Here is a 17,916-nt window from a genome sequence, read left to right as displayed (position 1 = left end):
TTCTAGTTCTTCAATTTTACACATTGTTCAGTCAAATACTATACTGATGACTCTTTGAAGAGAATAAAGAATTAATTACATTTTTCAGCTTATTAAATCATAGGAAAAGAGGAGCAAAGTGGGATATTTATATCTATACATCTGTGTATGTATATATACACATATACATACATACACACACATCTCTGACTCTCTTTCTCTCTCTGTATATGAGAGAGACAGGCAGACAGATACATCTCTCTCTCTCTCTAGGTCTGCAATGCATTTTTTGAAACCTGTCTTAGATAAATTTAGAGTTAAAGCCATATTTATAAACAAAAATAGTGTCAAGAAGATGTGATTAATTGTTTTATACTTCTAGGGTGGAGCAGAACATAATATTCCAGTGGTCATTTCCAAGATTTCCAAAGAACAAAGAGGTGGGTGCCTTATAACAGACATAGTAAATCATTTTACTGTAATTTGTGCAGAGGGTGGGACCAGGTGAACCTCGATGTCCCTTCTAGCCCTGCAATTCTGTTGACTTTATCCCACTACTTATATCAATGTTGAGTAATATTAGATATGATTATATTTGTTTGTGCAGTTGTCTGTAACTGTGCTTTGATGTACCATGACATAATTATCTCTATATTAAACTAAATTATTAGTTTTCTATATTATATTCTAACTAAAGTATGATCCTAGTGGAAGGATTTTTTTTTCATATTGTTAGACATGAGGGATTAAAATAGTTGTTTTATATAGAAGACAGTCTGCAAGCAACTGGTCAGGAAGGAATATGTGGCATCAGTAGACCATCAAGTGTAACCTCATTGGTCATACTTTCTTCGAGCCAGGACTAATTTTATGGAATTGCTTCAAAAATATGAAAAATGTGAAAGAAGAAATGTAACCCCTCCCCCCCACACCAGTGACTCACAAATAATAACACCTTTTATGTTCTTAATATGACAATTATCATTTAGAAAAATAACGGTAGGTCTCCCTACATTTCATCATTCCACTGAACTAGCCTACTACATGGTGGACAATAGCATGTAAAGGATATCTGTTTGCTTTGTGGGGGAGAGTGCAGTTAGCTTGGGGCTGCCACACTCTTCAGATGCCCTGAACAGGCACTTCAGGAGCTGCAGGGGGCCAATCCTGCAAACCCTGGAATTCCCCCTGCAGGATGAGGCACATGAAGACCCTAGAGCACCTGTCTGGGTTTTCCCACTTACAGAAGCATGCCCTGGAAATAATGACTTGGGATAACAGGTGATGTCTCTGTCCCTCAGTGAAGCAGATCAGCTGTGTCAGGACATATCCTGGCACAGCTGATCCTGTTCCATGGATGATGTCTGTTTATAGCGTTAGAGAGATGGTTTAGTGGGCAAATAATAGATTATGTGGTTTTATCACATATCTTAAAGTATGGATGTGATTGTGTATTGTGTATTTTTTATCTATATGTTAGTGTGTATATGATATTTATTGGCCAAGCTTGGAAGGCAAAATATGGCCTGTGTGCTGGATTCAGCCCGTAGTATGATTTTGTCCAGCCTATGGTGGGTCCTTTGTCCCTGCCCAGCCCAGACACAGGGTGCAACCTGGGCTGTGGAGGGTTTGACCAGTCCCGCTGCCCCCAGCCATGGAGATGCTGCTTGGCACAACCCACCCTGTCCCTGCATGTGGTTCTTGTGCACACTGGGAGTTGTAGTCCATGAAGCTGGCTGGTCGGGTGGGGTAGGGTTGGCACTGCGGCAAAACTTAACTTCCTGGCAGCCCCTCCTGCCACTGCCCAGGATTTGGTGTGTGTCCCACTGCCACTGGCCCCATTGCCCAGGCACCAGGGCCCATCCGCCCCACACCCACTGCTGTGGGCACCAGATGTAGCTGGCAGGCAGGCATATCTTCATGGAGACTGGCCTAGCACCCCCACAGGCAGGGTATGCTCAGTTGGGCAGCTGGGATGAGGCTGTAGATGAGTAGGGAATGGTATCTGAGAGCAGGATGGGTGGGCAAAGCTAGGGCTGTGGCTGGGATTGCAGAGCAGTGACAGCATTGGGCTGAGGCCTGGGGCAGAGTCATGATCTGCTCCCTGCACATCCCTGTGACAGGTGTCGGTTCCAAGCCCTGTGGTTCCCTGTGGAACCAGTGCCCATTGCAGGGATGATCATGGCTCTCCCCCAGGCTCCAGCCCAATGCCATCACTGCCCTGCAGTCTTGACCCTGGCCCTGAGCCCAGACACTGCTTCCCACCCACCCATGCCCCCACCCCATCTGCTTGACGAAGCGCATCTTGCCTGTGGGGATCCCTGGCTGATCTCCATGAAGACCCCCCTTGCTCTATCTGCCACCCCCAGCAGTGGATACAGGGCAGACAAGCTGGGGGACAGACAGGATAAGTTGGCATTTCCCTGGGCAGCCCCCTTTCCCTGTCCGTCTATGCTGTGTGAGGCTATGTAAACAGCTGTGAGAGGGGTCTGAGGCTGGGTCAGCACCCCCACCACCCACCCCTGCCTCTAGCCCTCAGGAGTTCACCAAAACTTCTTAAGTGGCCCTCTAGCTCAAATTATTGCCCACCCATGGATTAACTCCTTCTGTGAGCAATTGGCCTGCAGAAGCTACAGAATGTCTGACCATCTACTACAGATATGTCTGTGTTTATATATAAATAAAAATGTAAAGTTTACTTGCCTACAAGTATGTGTAGGTCATCAACAACTTCAGAAAAAAATCACCACCCTGGCATTAAGTTTAACCAACCATACAGGAGGAAATCTTTTCATTTCATTTTTCAGCTACTCTGTGCTTGTTTTGTTCAAGTATACAGACAGAGAGAGAGAGTGTTAATATTGTGAGATCTTAAACATATTTTAACACTTAGGTGCTAATCTATTCTCAAGTATATCTTCCTGGGACGATATCTGGTTTCATGGCACGAAGTAGACACTTAAAGGTGCTGCACCTTGGATAGGGGAGAGTGAGTAGCAAGTTGTAGGCCTGACAAAAGACTCTAGGATAAAGAAAATGTTATTTGAACAAGCTGTATGTCTTCCTTTCACTGCTTTTGCAAAACTATTCCATGTCTCCTGTTGCTTTGTAATCACTTTGTTCACAGGTAAACAAAAAGGCAAATAGTTTTCATTAAGAGCTGAATCTGGGGGTAAGGAAACTACAGCTATTAAATAAAACAGCAGTAATGCATTGCTTTCATGGGGCTGTGGAAAGGAATGAATAGATTCTATCTGTTGGTTTATATATCCAAAATGCTGAAAATCAAAAGGTTATTATTTAGACCTTTTCTGTTTGACCTTTACGCATTATCTGACTTTCCTTGCACTGGCCATGCTTTATCTCTGATTGTCACCTAACCGAGAAAGGCAAGAGAGAGACTGTTTCTCTAATACGAAGACATTGCCTTTTGTATATGTAAGAATGCACTTTTTTCCCTTTTTGATTATGGAGAAAAGACTAAAACATTTTTCAAGGTAAGTATGACAAAATGTGCTCTCAGGTTCTGGGTTATAGAAACATCTACAAACCCAGAAAAAAGTGACTTAATGATGGAATAAAGTTATAGTTTATAGCCCATATTTTTAAAACTGACTTGTAATTTTGTTACCTTAGAACTGAGATTCTGTCAAATGACAGCACTATCTATAGGCTTTAGCCAGGCAGATACATACCTTTATTCTGCCTTTTACTGCACATGGGGGAAAAAAATCTCAAAATAGGCAACCTAGAGATATCCAAGGGGTACGCACAGCCAAGTGTTTGGTGGGAAGTTCAGTTTAGGACTAGTCCAATAATTCTCAACCCTTTTAGACTTAAGGCAGCACTTGGAAAATGCCAGCTCTTGTTTGTCACTTGTTTTTTGACAACAGAAAAATAATAGAGCAATTCTTCTGTTGCAAAGAATGCAGAAAGACAACAATAGGTCAGAAAGTTTTTAACATTATGGTTTCCTATGTGAAATCTCTGGATTTATCTTTTGAATCATGTTTATACATGTAACGCTGCTAACATTCTGTGACATTTTTTGGCACCCTTGAAAGGATCTCAAAGTACCCCAGAGTTTTGCATCACCCTGGGTGAGAATCGCTTTAATACTCTCTGCCCCCTTAATGGCTTAAGCTACTGCACCTGTGTCATTAGTGAGCCTTAACACAGTTGTGATGCACCCTGTCCCTGGATGCAGCCAAGTGTGCCATTGAGACACACTTTTGAGGTGTTCTCACATCTTCAGGGGTGTCTTTCAGCCCCACATCTTTCTCTGCTGTCTGCTGCTTGACCACTGAGAAGAGCAAGATGCCCCAAGGTCATTTCCCTGATCTATGGTGCTTCAGCTTTTTCCACATCACCTAAGACTTGCTAACTCTTAGCAGATTATATTTTGCCAGCTATACAAAAATCACACCCTTATCAGAAATATCAGAACAATAATCTGATTTTACCATGCATCTTAAACCTAAAAATGCAGCTTCTACTCAGCTCAATAGGTTAGAAAATTGCTCCTGCCTGTAATGTTCATGTCAGGGCCTCTTGTAAATTCTCCTGTCATCCTTATTTACTCAGCCTGCTGACTGAGGGGCTAAAGTCAGTCTCTATTTCAGAAAAAACTAAAGACAAACACTTTGGTAGTAGACAGAAGTGACAATTTATGCCTGATCTGGCCACAGAAAGGGGTTTATAGCCATGACCAAATACAAGTGCACAGCAGCAGACTGCTTTAAAAATGCCCAATTATGAGAAAAGCTGAACCCTCATTGCATGAGGGTTCAGATGAAGACATTTCAAAACAGCGTCTTCTGTAACTTGTGTCTGAGCTGTTTTCAGAAAGGGAGGGGAGAAAGGAAGTGGAGGGAAGTCGGTCTTGGGTTTTTTTCAGCCCCCACTGGAGGGTGGTGCAGGTGTTATTGGAGCCCCAACAAGGTGGAGAGGGGTGCAATTCACCTACCCCACCCTCCAGCATTGGCTGGGGAACCCCTAAGACAAGCTCCCTCTGCTCCCTTTCTCCTGTCCCATTCTAAAAACAGAGCAAGATCACTGTGAGGAGGGAGCTAGGATAAACTGGCTGCATTTTCTTGCCTCTGGAACGAACAGTGAACTCCTCTTTGGTCTGGGGGATTGTTGTAACTCAGAATGCATCCTGCAAACCACATTCAGTTACAGCAGGGAGCCTCGCTTCTCTCTGCACCCTTTCTCTCAAGGCAAAGGTTAAGTATGGTTTCTTATTTGGTCATTTACCTACAACATCATCCAGTGGATTCTTGGGGAATTATATTCTGCATATAACTTCTTACCCTTCTGTGTGAACTTGCTTACCAGGCCAGACTTTTTTTCTTAATATAACTATAACCAGGAGAATATTTATTTTTTATTTGCTGAATATTTGCTGAATATCTTTTCAGACATAAGATTACTAAGCCAATATTCTAAATATACTGCTTTAATCCTTCCCTGAATAGCCAGGTGTCATTTTTGCCCAGGCCTTTCCTTCTAAAATGTAAATTCATCATTGCCTGGAAGGGTTTGGCTTATGTGTGTCCACAATGACCTGTATGACTGTTCATTAAACCCATGTCAGATGCTACTTCTCCATGACTTCTCCATGATTACTTCTCCTAAGTGTGAATAACTGAGGAACATTTAAATTAATCATTGCCTTACTAAACAGTTTTGGCCAAAATATAAAAATATATCAAAAGTGCACTTATGTCAAATACAATAATTCATGAAGACATCTTAACAATTAAGGCTAAATTCAGTTTGATGCTACCAATATGTAGAGACTATACATGCCATATCACTATGTGACAGGTTCATGCTTGGTGCCACTACTGACATGCCATGGGTGTGTCCTGTACCCCGGGGGCCACATCACACCTGACCCACTCACCTTCCATGCCTTCATGTTCAAGGAGATGAACATGTACTTGCCTGGAGGTGGTACAGTGGTTCTCTGAGGGTTCAGGTATAATTGTGGTGGTGTATCTTCTGTGGTGCTCCTCCTCCCCTACACCCCACTCCTTTCCACTCTGGCATTGTTGCCACTCTTGTTGATACATTGAGTATGGTGCAGCCTGATCTTCTCCATAGGGAGACTGATGGGTCTTGAATCCTAATGGATCCAATCACAGTCTTTGACTTTTTAAAAAGGAAAATTAAACGGATAATATAAACTCAAATGGCTCAAATTTGGTAACCAGGCAGGGCAATGATGTCTTGTTGCACCAAGCTTCCAAACTATCTGAGTATGGATTGCTCCATGGGACCTTGCATACCCCTCTCGTTCCCACTATTGGGCCCTTTGTGCCATTGGTGAGATGCCCTTTCTGTACGGGCCTTTCCTGATTTGGCACTGGGCCAGGTTTGGCTTTACCTCATGATGGTCACTGCCATGCCCATGCTAGGCAAGTGCTCCCACCAGCTTCCTACTAGTACATTCGTGGCCCACATAACCCTTGATGGGCTGCGCTATTAGGAGGCCTCTTTGGGGAGGCTTTCCCCTGTTTCCCCCTGCAGGCTTTCTCAGTTTACTTGCTTACAGCTCCACTGGGCTTGGGTCCCTTAGCATGGGCTCCTGAATAAGTGCTTGAACCCTGCTACGCTGCATGTAGGGCACTGCCTGGCTCCACCTGCTGGGATAGCATCCAGCGGTGCCTCTGGAGTGCTCGCAATGGAGAGAGCACCTGTAGTTCCTCCAAGCATCCCAGCTGAGAGACAGACAGTTTCTGCTCTACCACACAGAGGTTGGCTAGCTGACTACCTGCCACAGGAAGGACATCTGGCACCTCTTCATACCCTCTAGCAGTGAGGAGAGCATCCAGCTCTTCCCCAGGCACTCTGGCAGAGGTGAGAATGGCCAGACCTGCTCCTGGCATCCCAGCTAGTGTTCCCCTCTGCTCCAGTCTCCAGCAGGCTTTTGACCTGCTGCTCCAGGGCTCTGAACCAATCAGTGAAGTTGCTCTAGACAGTGTGGGGCTGGCTGGCTTGGTTGCAGCCCAGCCACCCATGCTACTGAGGGCAGGTGGGTTATGCATACATCTGTTATTCAGCAAAACAAACTGAAGGATATATGCATGCCATTCCATGAACACCTCATAATATAGTGGGTTTGTAACAACAGCCTTTCACAGATGTGGGTATTTGGGCTATAATTACTCAAACACAAATAACTCAGCTGTGAAGCAATATGGAGAAGAAACCAATTCAACAATATATTCAGAATCATCTCTTCTTAATCTACCTGGTCACCCTGGGACAGGTACTGCATTTGAGATATCCTGAAGTGGGGGTTGATTTTACAAAAATGCTTGATATCTGCCCACTGAATTCAATTCACATGCATAAAATTAATCCCATTTGTAAGAAGTAGTAGGATCCAAGGCTAATTTGAAATTCTGGCCACATTGAAATCAACACATCTCTTGTCATTCTGTTCTTCAAAGCCAGGATATCATCCTTGACATCTTACTTTTAGAAATATTCTCACCTATGTTTAGCTTAGTGTCACAACTATATAGCATAATGTTGCTTATATGAGTATTATGAATATTAATATCAATGACATAACTCATCTGAATAATAATGCATGCTTTTTAGGGTCGTGTCTTTACATTGCAAATTCTTTTGGACAGGCATTTTATTTTCATTTCTCTGTAAAATGCCACATACACTGATAGAATTGCATTATCATTCATTCTTTCTAAAGCTTGGGACCAGTAATAATATATTTTGATTAGTTATTACATATTTTGCATTATATTTTTCTTGAGTCCAGGAGATGCATCTCTACATCCTTGTCATCCCACTCTAGAATGTTTTTCTTTTTTTTTAAATAATCTTGTACATCCTAACACCTATTTTTCTCATAGTCTCTTGTATTGATTTAAAAATAAATTAATATGGTAACTTTGTCTTTCAGCTGTTTGTTCAGGAGATAAAAGTTAGGGAACAGAAGTGATGAAGGAGGGAGTGAAGCAGAATGTGATTTGTATGAGTATAAGCTACTGAACTGCAATAGTGCAATTAGGGAAACTACCTTTCTAGAAGAGTAGTTCTCAACATTTTTAGTATCAAGGCATCCCTTCGAAAATGCCAGCTCTTAGATTTTCCTTTTTTTGCTTGATTACAGAAAAATAACAACGCAGCTTTTCTGTTTTAAAGAACTCAAAGAAAAGTTAGAATTTTTTTTCACACGAGACATTCCTATTTAAAAACTCTGGGTTTACGTTGTGAATCATGTCTGTACATCTATACGTGCTAACATCATGTACTACCCTATAGCACCTTTGCAAAGATCTCAAAATCCCCCAGGGTGCCATGGCACCCTTGTTTAGAATCACTGCTCTTGATCATAAATATAAAGGTGTGACTGGAAAGATATTTACACCATTGTTTTTTTCTATTAATAGTTTAAATTGAATAATATGTTTCTTTGCAGGAAAGGGAAGAGCAAGTAAATTCTAAGGACAGCCACAGACCCCTGTGAGAGAGGGGAGATGTGGGCTTGGGAGGGACTTAAAGAAAAGGTGGAAGGGACTCCCCTGGGTGTGAGGCAGGGAAGTGAGAGTGAGTAAGGGAGGGAGGCAATATGGGTAGTGAATGAGGGTGAGCAAGGGAAGCTGGGTCAGACTTGAAAACTCTGTCCTGGATGAGAGGCAGCAAGGTGGGAGTAGCTGGGGTGGCATGGATTGTTTTTGAAATTAGGGGTATTTGAGGAGAGAGCTTGTTTTGTTATAGTATATTAGTTTAATGTATTCTGTTTCTATATATTGCATTGCCTTTTATTTAGCTTTTGGGGGAAGGACAGCATACAAATAATAAACACTAAAACACTGCCCTGTGGATGGGGTTCACATCTAGTGGCTACCAACATGTAAAGTGATTCATTCAGGGAATTAATGGGCAGGGTCCTCCCTTGGAGGCCAGTCTGAGGAGGAAAGGAGGCCAGGAGCACTGGTTGTATTTTAAAGAAACTTTACTGTTGGCACAGAAGCAAACCACCCTAATGTGCAGGAAGGCTAGCAAGCATGGCAGAAGACAAGTTAGGCTTAACAGGAAGCTCTTCAGTGAGCTAAAACATAAAAAGGAAGTTTGGAAGAAGTGGAAAGTTGGACAAATGACTAGTAGAAGAGTATTGCTTGAGTACAGAAGGATGAAATCAGGAAGGACAAAGTGCAATTTGAGTTGGCAAATGTAATTGCAGGGCTTTTGACTATTATCTTTGAAAACTTGTGGTGATCAGGAGAGGTCTCAGATGATTAGAAAAGGGCAAATATAGTGCCTGTCTTTAAGAAAAGGAAGAAGGATGAGGAGGGAAACTACAGACTGGTAAGCCTTACCTCAGTCCATGGAAAAATAACGGTGCAGGTCCTTAAGGAATTTGTTCCTAAGCACTTGGATGAGAAGATGATTATCAGGGATCCTGGCTTTTGCTCTTTAAAAACTCGCGTATTCTTTGACAAAAATAACAAATTCTCTGATTAAACCCCCCAAATCCTCATTTTTCTGTGATTAAAATGAAATACCACTGTATACGCAGGTATCAGTTGAGCACACTGTTTTATTGATATATTTACAATTCTAAAACAAATTGGATGCCTACCAGTACCTCAATCACTAAAATAAAATAAATTCTAATTACCTATACATCTTGGCATTTGATTTTGCATCTTTTATCATGGAAAATCAGAGCTTCTCCTATTGCTCGCTAGTCTCTCCCCACTTCTTTGTTGCACTGAGCAGCCCTGATATGTTGGTTCTCTGTCCATGCCATTGTCTGTCACTTCCCACCCACAACCCCCACCCCCTCATCCCTGTCAGAAGGGCCCCCAGCTGCTAGGGATGTGGGGTGAGGGACCCAGATCTGCAATCCCCTGCCCCCCTCAGCAGCGGCCAAACCCTGGCTGCCGCCTGTGGGATGTGATGATTGCTGTGGCTGGAGCAGAACTCAGAGCCAAGCTCCCCTTCCCCCAAGGGTGGCATGGCTGGAGCAGAGCTCATTGGGGGCGGGGGAAGGGGGAAGCAGATGTGGGATGGTGGCTGCAGGCTTGAGGCTCCCTAACCCTGCTGCCCTCTCCTCAGGGGCCTCCATGGCTCAGCAGGTGGAACCCAGGACAGCAGAGCAGGATGGGGCAGGGAGACTTGGTGCCACTGCTGGGAGCCCCATGCTACCATGGTGAGGTGCCCCCTACCTACCCAGCAGTAGCAGGGGCACAATTCTATACCACCACTCCTGCTGGTGCCAGGTAGGCAGGGGGCACCCTGTCACAGTGGTGTGGGGTTCCTGGTGGTAGCACTGACTTCTCTGCCCCGTCCCATTGACATGTCCCACCCACTGGGCCAAAGAGGCCCCTAGAGGGAGGTTAGCAGGGCAGGGAGCCCTGAGCCTCGAGCTGCCAACCTACATCTGCCCCCCACACCTCCCGGTTCCACTTCAGCCATCCCGCCCATGGGAGAGGGGGAGCCTGGCTCCAGGCTCTGCTCTGGCCACAGCAGCCACCACCTCCCATGGGTAGCAGCCAGGGATCAGACTCCTCTGGGTGGGAGGGAAGAATGGGGCTTGCAGAGCCAGGTCCTTGGCCCGCATCTGCCTCTGCCACACACACAAATCTGGGGGGCATATGCCCCCCATGACCCTCCTGGGAGTGTGCACAGTGGTGGGGAGCCCCTTTCCTGTCACCCCCTGGATGAATCACCAATGGCTCCATTCCTCTCTCTGCCTGGACTGTGCAACTGCACATTCCCACTCGGGCCCAAGGCCCCAGGTCCCATGCACCGCCCTGGCTGGGCAGTGGCCCCAGCCCCAGCCCTGCCCAACTCCCTCCCTCCCTCACTATTGGGGCCTCAATTCCCCCCCACACATGCTAGACTTACCTGCAGGGAGCTGTGGGAGCTGCTGTCATACTGCTGCCTGGCTGCCACGTGCATGTGTACATGTGCACATGCATGTGGTACCCTGTGCCTGGTCACCCTCCTTCCACTCCCCCCAGCCCCTGGAAGGCTGGAACTCTGCTAGATTGCAAGGGGAAACCCACCATTTCCTGTGTTTTTCTCCTTTAAAGGAGAAAACCTGTATTTTAAAAGAGGAAAATCTGCATTTTACCATAGTTTTCGATAGCGAATGGAAAACCCAGATCCCTAGTGATTAGGAACAGTCAGCACGGATTCACTAAAGGCAAGTCATGTCTAACCAACCTGACTGCCTTGTATTATGAAATGGCTGGCTCTGTGGATGCAGGGAGAGCAGTGAATGTGATATATCATGACTTTAGCAAGGCACTTGATACAGTCTCCCACAACATTCTTGCATGAAAGCTAAGGAAGTACAGGTTGAATGAACGGACTGTAAAGTGGATAGAAAACTGACTGAATTGCCAGGCTCAAAGGGGAGTAATCAATGGGCTGATGTCTAGTTGGGAGCCAGAATCTAGTGGAGTGCCCCTGGTTGTCAGTGCTGGGGCCAGTTTTGTTCAGTATCTTCATCAGTGATCTGGAAGATGGTATGGTGTGCACCTTTAGCAAGTTTACAAATGACACTAAGCTGCTGAGAGTAGTAGATATGTTGAATGGTAGAGCTAGGATTCAGAGAGACCTGCACAAATTGGAGGAAAGAAGTTGTCTGAAAGAAATCTCAGGAGGGTTAGTAAGGACAATTGCAAAGTCCTGCACTTAGGGTGGAACAAACCTATACACTGGTAGAGGTTGGTTTAACAGTAGCTCTACAAAAATGGAGCTGGGGGTTACAGAGGACAATAAGCTGAATATGAGCCAACAGTCTACCCTTGTTGTGAAGAAGGCTAACAGAATACTGGGCTACATTAGTGGGATTGTTGCCAACAGATCAAGGGAAGTAATTATTACTTTCTATTTGGCACTGATGAGGCCACATCTGGAGTACTGTGCCCAATTTGGGCCCCTCACTACAGAAAAGATGTGTCCAACTTAGAGAGGGCCCAATGGAAGGCAACAAAAATGGTTAGAGGAGAAGGGCACATGACTAATGAGGAGAAGTTGAGGGAACTGGGTTTATTTAGTCTGGAAAAAAAACAGTCTGAGGGCAGATTTAATCACAGCCTTTAACTACATGAAGGGTGGTAACAACGAGGATGGAACTAGACCATTCTAAGTGGTGGCAGGCAACAGAACAAGGAGCAATGATGTCAAGTTGCAGCAAGGGATGGGTAGGTTAGGTATTAGGAAAAACTTTCTTATTAGGAGGGTAGTAAAGCACTGGAACAGGTTGCCCAGAGAGGTTGTGGAATCTCCATTCTTAGAGGATTTTAAGAGCTCAGTAGACGAAGCCTTGGTTGGGATGATCCAGTTGGGGATGGTAGTATTTTGAGCAGGAGGTTGGACGAGGTGACTTTCTGAGGTCCCTTCCAGCCCTAATTTTCTATGATTCGATACTCTTAAAGAGAATCTGGATAAAGAAAATTCTAGGCTGAACCATAGACCTTGGCTTCTGATATATTTCTGGAGTTCAAGGTACTGTCTTAGTGTACAAAGCACTCAACCATCCCATTACCTGAGGATCCATCTTGTTATTCTGTTACACATAGACATAGCAGAGATGCATATGAAGCTCAATATAAACCAAGGGAAAGTGAAGACAAGCAAAGCCTTGGAAAGCTATTCTTCAGGAATATGTCTTGACCCTGAGTATTGCTATATCCTTCTTGGTTCCTTCAGAGCTTGAAAAATAATCACCTTCTGTGCTGAAAAGTCCTTCTTCTGTGACATACATTTAGGGGCCCAGTCTGAACTCTTTTAATACAGCAGTTGAAATATGCTAAGGTTCTAAAAGAAGCAGGAGAGGCAGGAGATTGATGAGTGACTCAGTAAAATCTCATGGCATAACTGTATTAGATGTTTGTTGGTGTTGTACTGTTGTAGCTGCTACTGCCATGGCTATTTTGTGTTAAGTAGTATTTGTTTTGCAATATCCTTTACTTGATCTGTTACATAGGTGCTTTCAGGTGCAAAATGTATTTCCTCAGTGAGATGAAGTTAGATAGTTAGTCCAGTAAAAGATGTTACCGAACAAACTCTAGTCTGTGGTAGGGTTGTCCTCCACCTCTCCCTTTTTTTTTAATAGAAATATCTATTAGTTGATGTTTGTGCAATTAGAAATATGAAGCAAAATGCATCTATTGATGCATTCTAGACTTTATTATGTGCTTTGACTTTCTTTTTTTGAGAGCATTCTCTGGCTAGGGATAAGCACTAGATCAATTAATATCATGTATGTATATGCAGTGCTGTCTACCATTTATACAAAATAAGTAAAGAACGTTCTCTCTGTTTTCAGCGGAACTCTCAGGCTTGCTGTTTATAGGAGATGCAATTCTACAGGTATGTAACACTGGAGCATTTTTTCTTTCTTGTTGTGATTTTTTTTTTTCCTAAAAAGGTAAAGCAATCTGTATTTTATCTTTCTTTTTCCCCTTCCATCACAGATTAATGGAATTAATGTAAGAAAATGCAGGCATGAAGAAGTGGTGAGCTTATATCAATTTTATTAGCCATTGAATTACGGTTATATTTTATGTTGTTATTCTTTTAAGCAGATATAGCTTTGCTTCCAAATAACCCTGTCCTTGATTCAGTTCCTTCTTTATAGATTTGGTTTGCTGCCCTCAAAGTATTTCTCCTAGATTAAAGATGGTTATTTTATGACTACAGAGTTTGGATGTACATATTCTAAGTTCGCTCTTTCTGGCCCATCTCCATTAAATTTCAACAGCAATACTGTTTCCTTGCTATATGAGGTCACCAGAACTTAAAAAGCTTTGTCATCTGCTTTAAATTGGGTAGGAAATGGTCCAATAAAGATTGTTTTTCTCTGTCTTCGTTCCGTGGTTATCAGCTTTTAAAGAAGTATTTGGTTCCTCTTGAGCTTAACCAATTCTCATTAGAGAAAGGCAATTCATTAAGGAGACCCCTTCGAAGAAAAACTGGATGTTTGAATGATCTGCCCTATTGCCTATGTAGGGTAGCCTTTATACCCTGTTTCCTTAGTTATTTGTAATCTTCCTTAGTTCATCTTAAGTTGTTTATAAAAGTCAGGAGTTTTCTGTTGTAGAAAAAAGTACTCAGGAATGAGAAGATTACAAAGAGGCTATTCCTAAATCCCGATTAGATCCAGGAAATGTATATCCAGACTTTTAAAATTCTTTTGCAGTTACATGCAAAAAATTAGCATATAATTCACTAGCAAAGAAGATATATATTTTGCGGTATTGTGTTATAAGACCTGTTGTTGAAGATTTTCCATTCATATGCAGACAGCATGCTTGACAGAAATTTGAGATGAGGTTCTGATGAAACAGATTAGTGTTGTATGAGAGATTTAGACTGTTTTTCAAATGCCACTTCTCAAGTCTCAGGTTCACGTTTGGTTTTTGTATTGGGGATTTTGGTTGCAAATGATGTGTCATCTTTCTCAATGTGACTGACTCTTAAAGAGGCTTAATTATAACTCCCCTCTATAAGCTAATAGTCTTATTTACTGTATTTGCAAGTTTGGCCCTCCAACAGTGATCAGATTTTCATCTTCTTAGAAGCCTTGCTGTAGTCATTTTACCTAAACTAATGTAATAAATTCCTCAATAGGATTGAAATGATTTTTTGGAATTTCTGGAATGGAAAAAATAGGCTAGTAAAAAGCACATTTACACTTGCACAAAAGGTTCATTCAGAATAATAGTGATATAATGTCAGTTATTATTTCTGTTCAGATACAACGAGCTAAGTAGAGTTTCAGAAGCAACTTATGCTGAGTTGTCAAACAAATTTATATGAATGTTAATGTGCTGGGTCCTAACTTAATTTTAAACTCCAAGATTTTTTTTTGTTCTGAAAACATGTTTGCAAACTCAGGTGGCAACTGGTGGGCAGAGCAAGCCACAGGCTGCAGAGGGCATATGTCACTTCAGCAGCTGGAGGTTTCCTTGCCAGGGAATGGGGAAGAGGTCAGGGGCAGCGCCCACCATAGGACAAAGGAAAGCAGGTGCTGAGCTCAGCAGTGCTGTGCTTGGAGGTGGGGCAGCAGGCTGACATCCTGGTAGCACAGCAACTTCCTCTCTGCTTGCTTTGTGCTGGGCCTGCTGAGAGCACCCCCTTGGCCCTCCCCCCTATTCTTTGCCCTTCTCCCCTCATCCTTTCCCCCCCCGCCCCAATGGTCCAAGACTGCAGGGTTTTTTCTGCCTGCTAGTAAATTTGTTTTAGATTTTTTTTTTATGTTTTTCAGCAAGCTGCTGCTTAGGGATGCAGCTTAATTACCCATATTAAACCTGGGAAGCCATTAATCCACACTTAATAATGCATGGATTAGTGACTTCCCCAGCCTTAATCAGGGTAACTAAGCCATGGTTTTGGGCCATCTGGCAATCTGCAGAGAAGGGCGGGACGCTGCAGCCCCCTAGCCTATCAGAAGTGTGGGTGGGGCCTGCTGCACTGAGGCCACAAAAATGGCAACCAGGTCCATGATTTGCCCCTGAAATTGGCTGGCTGCCTCCTCAAGTTCGGTAGGCCCCTGCCAATTGCCTATGCAATATGTAAGATTTTGGATATAATATAGCAGTCCTGATCAATACGTCTTAGTATCCTGTAAAAGACTTATAAAGACCTAACCTATAAAAGATCTTCCATAAAACAACACCCCCCCCCCCACACACACACACACTTGCACACACATAAACATCAAACCTCCATTATCTTCAGGGATGTGTCAATCACAAGTCCAAACTGTAAGATGCAGACATGCTTAAGGGACAAGAAGCTGCTTTCTTCACATTTTCCTTCTTTTTTATAATTAATAAAGATTCAGCCTACTTTTTGGTTGCAGATACATTTAAACAAGTGTTACATGTACAGAGTTCAGTAATGAATAAGCCAGTGACATAATCAGCATACAGTGATGATAAATTGGCCTTGGAATCTCATGGAGCTTTACTGATAAATGTTCTAGGCAAATATTTTTTTTTTCTATTTAAGTTCTTATTAAACAGTTTAATCAAGTGAGTGTTGCTGTACATAGTATGGACTACTCTGTTCCTACTTCTTTAGTGAATTTAGGTGGCTTGACAACCTTGGAGATTAAAATTATCCATTTATGAATATAGATGGTACAATATGTAGTGGTACAAAGTTCATACTGAGCAAATAACCTAAGCACTAGAAAATCGATGCTTGAGGAAGACAGGTAAAATTGTCTAGTAGTTAGCCCTGTAGCCCAAACTTGAGAGACCTGTATTTAGATTTTTGCTCTGGCACAGACTTACTGTTGTATATCATGGGAAAGTTATTTACTCTGCTGCAGTTCTGTTCCTGTAGTATTTGTCTGATTCATATCATAATATAATCAATACAATATAATATATTGTAAGGATAAATATGTTAAAGATTGTGAGGTATTCAGGTGATATAGTGTCAGGCCATATTAAAACTTAAGATAAACAGCTTCACCATACAGTTTGGGAGGTTCGCTCAAGAATACCCTGCCGAATGATCATTAGAAAGCCCTCCAGCAAGGTTGGAAATACAGCTCCAAATCCCCAGTCTAAATCAAGAGAGAGAAGTCTTGAACTTGGGACTCCCAGCTCCTTTTCATCCATTTGTGAATTTAGTTGTTTTCTTTTATGGAAAAGAACCCCTGAACACGTGCGTCCAAATCCCAACTGCCATTGAACTCTTACTATGTTACAGTGGAGTAGCCATTCAGCCTTTCCATATTTCTCTTTCCTTACCTCTGTAGATGCTGTGAACTTCGAAAAATGTTTCTAAAGATTTAATTGCTAGAATAATATGATGCTACATAAGTGCAAACTGTCATTATTCAAGTACACACCTGGAAAAGCATCTGGGTAATTCAATATCCAAGTAAATCTAACACAAAAGTAAATGAGAGCAAAAGCAGATACATAGATAATGTGTCTACATGTTCATTTGCTGTGACACCAGTTTACTCACTAGTAAATTATTTGCATGTAAACAGTGCTGGGCAAGTGTCTACACATGCAGGGAAGTGAGACAAGATTTGCTGACAATCTGCTGCAACTTCCTGGACCCCTGCAGTGGGCTCCTGCTACCACCGGAGAGAGCTCCAGTCTCCACCTGCAGCTGCCACTAGCTGCCAGCCCTCTTCAAAAGGCAGCCCCAATTTCTGCTCTCTGGCTAGCAGCTTCCCTGGCCAGAAGCAGCATGCCCAGTGCAGGCATAGCATATGGCAGCACTCTCCTCACTGCCTGTGCCTCCCTGTGCTATGGCTGTTCCAGCCACTGCCCTTGGCAGTAACAACCAGTGCCCTGGGCTCCTGCTGGCCCACTGTGCTGACCACCACCTGGCCCATGGCCATCTGGCACCTCCCAGCACCCTCCATGCAGCGACCACCTGCCAGGCTACCACATGCTGTCCCAGGGCCACTGCTGTCTCAACCCTGTCTGCCTGGCTGGACCCTGGCAGGGATGCCAATGATGGGCTCCAGGATGCCACCACTGGAGCTGCCATCACCCTCCTGGGCCTCCAGCCCCACTGACTTTGGGCCTGTTGGGCCAGCCAGTACTGGTGGCAGCATGTTGTCCAGCACACCTGGGATGACTAGCAGTGGCTGGCAGCCTTCAGGATGACCCAGGCCATCTTCTGGGAGTTCCTAGAGTGACTCCACCCACACCTGAAGCAGCAGGGCACCAGCATGCAGCTGCCCGTCCCTGGAGACACCTACCTGGCCCTAGCCCTGCTCAAAATGCCCACACTTGCAGCCTGCAGTATGTTGGCCACCTGTTTGGTGTAGGCAAGGCCACCTCTGGGGAGGCCATTCTGGCAGTGTGTGGTGCCATCCAGGATGTGCTGGGGGACACCTTGCTACATGTGTATGACCACCGGGAGGGAGGATGGGGGGTTCATGCCCTAGAATTCCCCCAG

General features: G+C 43.8%; 1 protein-coding gene across 1 annotated transcript in view; it reads left to right on the top strand.

Moving 5' to 3' along the window:
* The window catches only part of SNTG1 (syntrophin gamma 1), a 386,259-nt gene that overhangs the window by 116,565 nt on the left and 251,778 nt on the right, over nt 1-17,916 (top strand). Inside the window, exons 5-7 of the mRNA XM_059724105.1 lie at nt 362-419; nt 13,304-13,347; nt 13,452-13,493. Coding sequence (XP_059580088.1) covers nt 362-419; nt 13,304-13,347; nt 13,452-13,493 — 144 coding nt within the window. The remainder of the gene's footprint in view (nt 1-361; nt 420-13,303; nt 13,348-13,451; nt 13,494-17,916) is intronic.

This window comes from Alligator mississippiensis, chromosome 3, assembly GCF_030867095.1.
Source record: "Alligator mississippiensis isolate rAllMis1 chromosome 3, rAllMis1, whole genome shotgun sequence".
Lineage (NCBI taxonomy): Eukaryota > Metazoa > Chordata > Crocodylia > Alligatoridae > Alligator > Alligator mississippiensis.
This window is presented reverse-complemented; position numbering and strand designations above follow the sequence as displayed.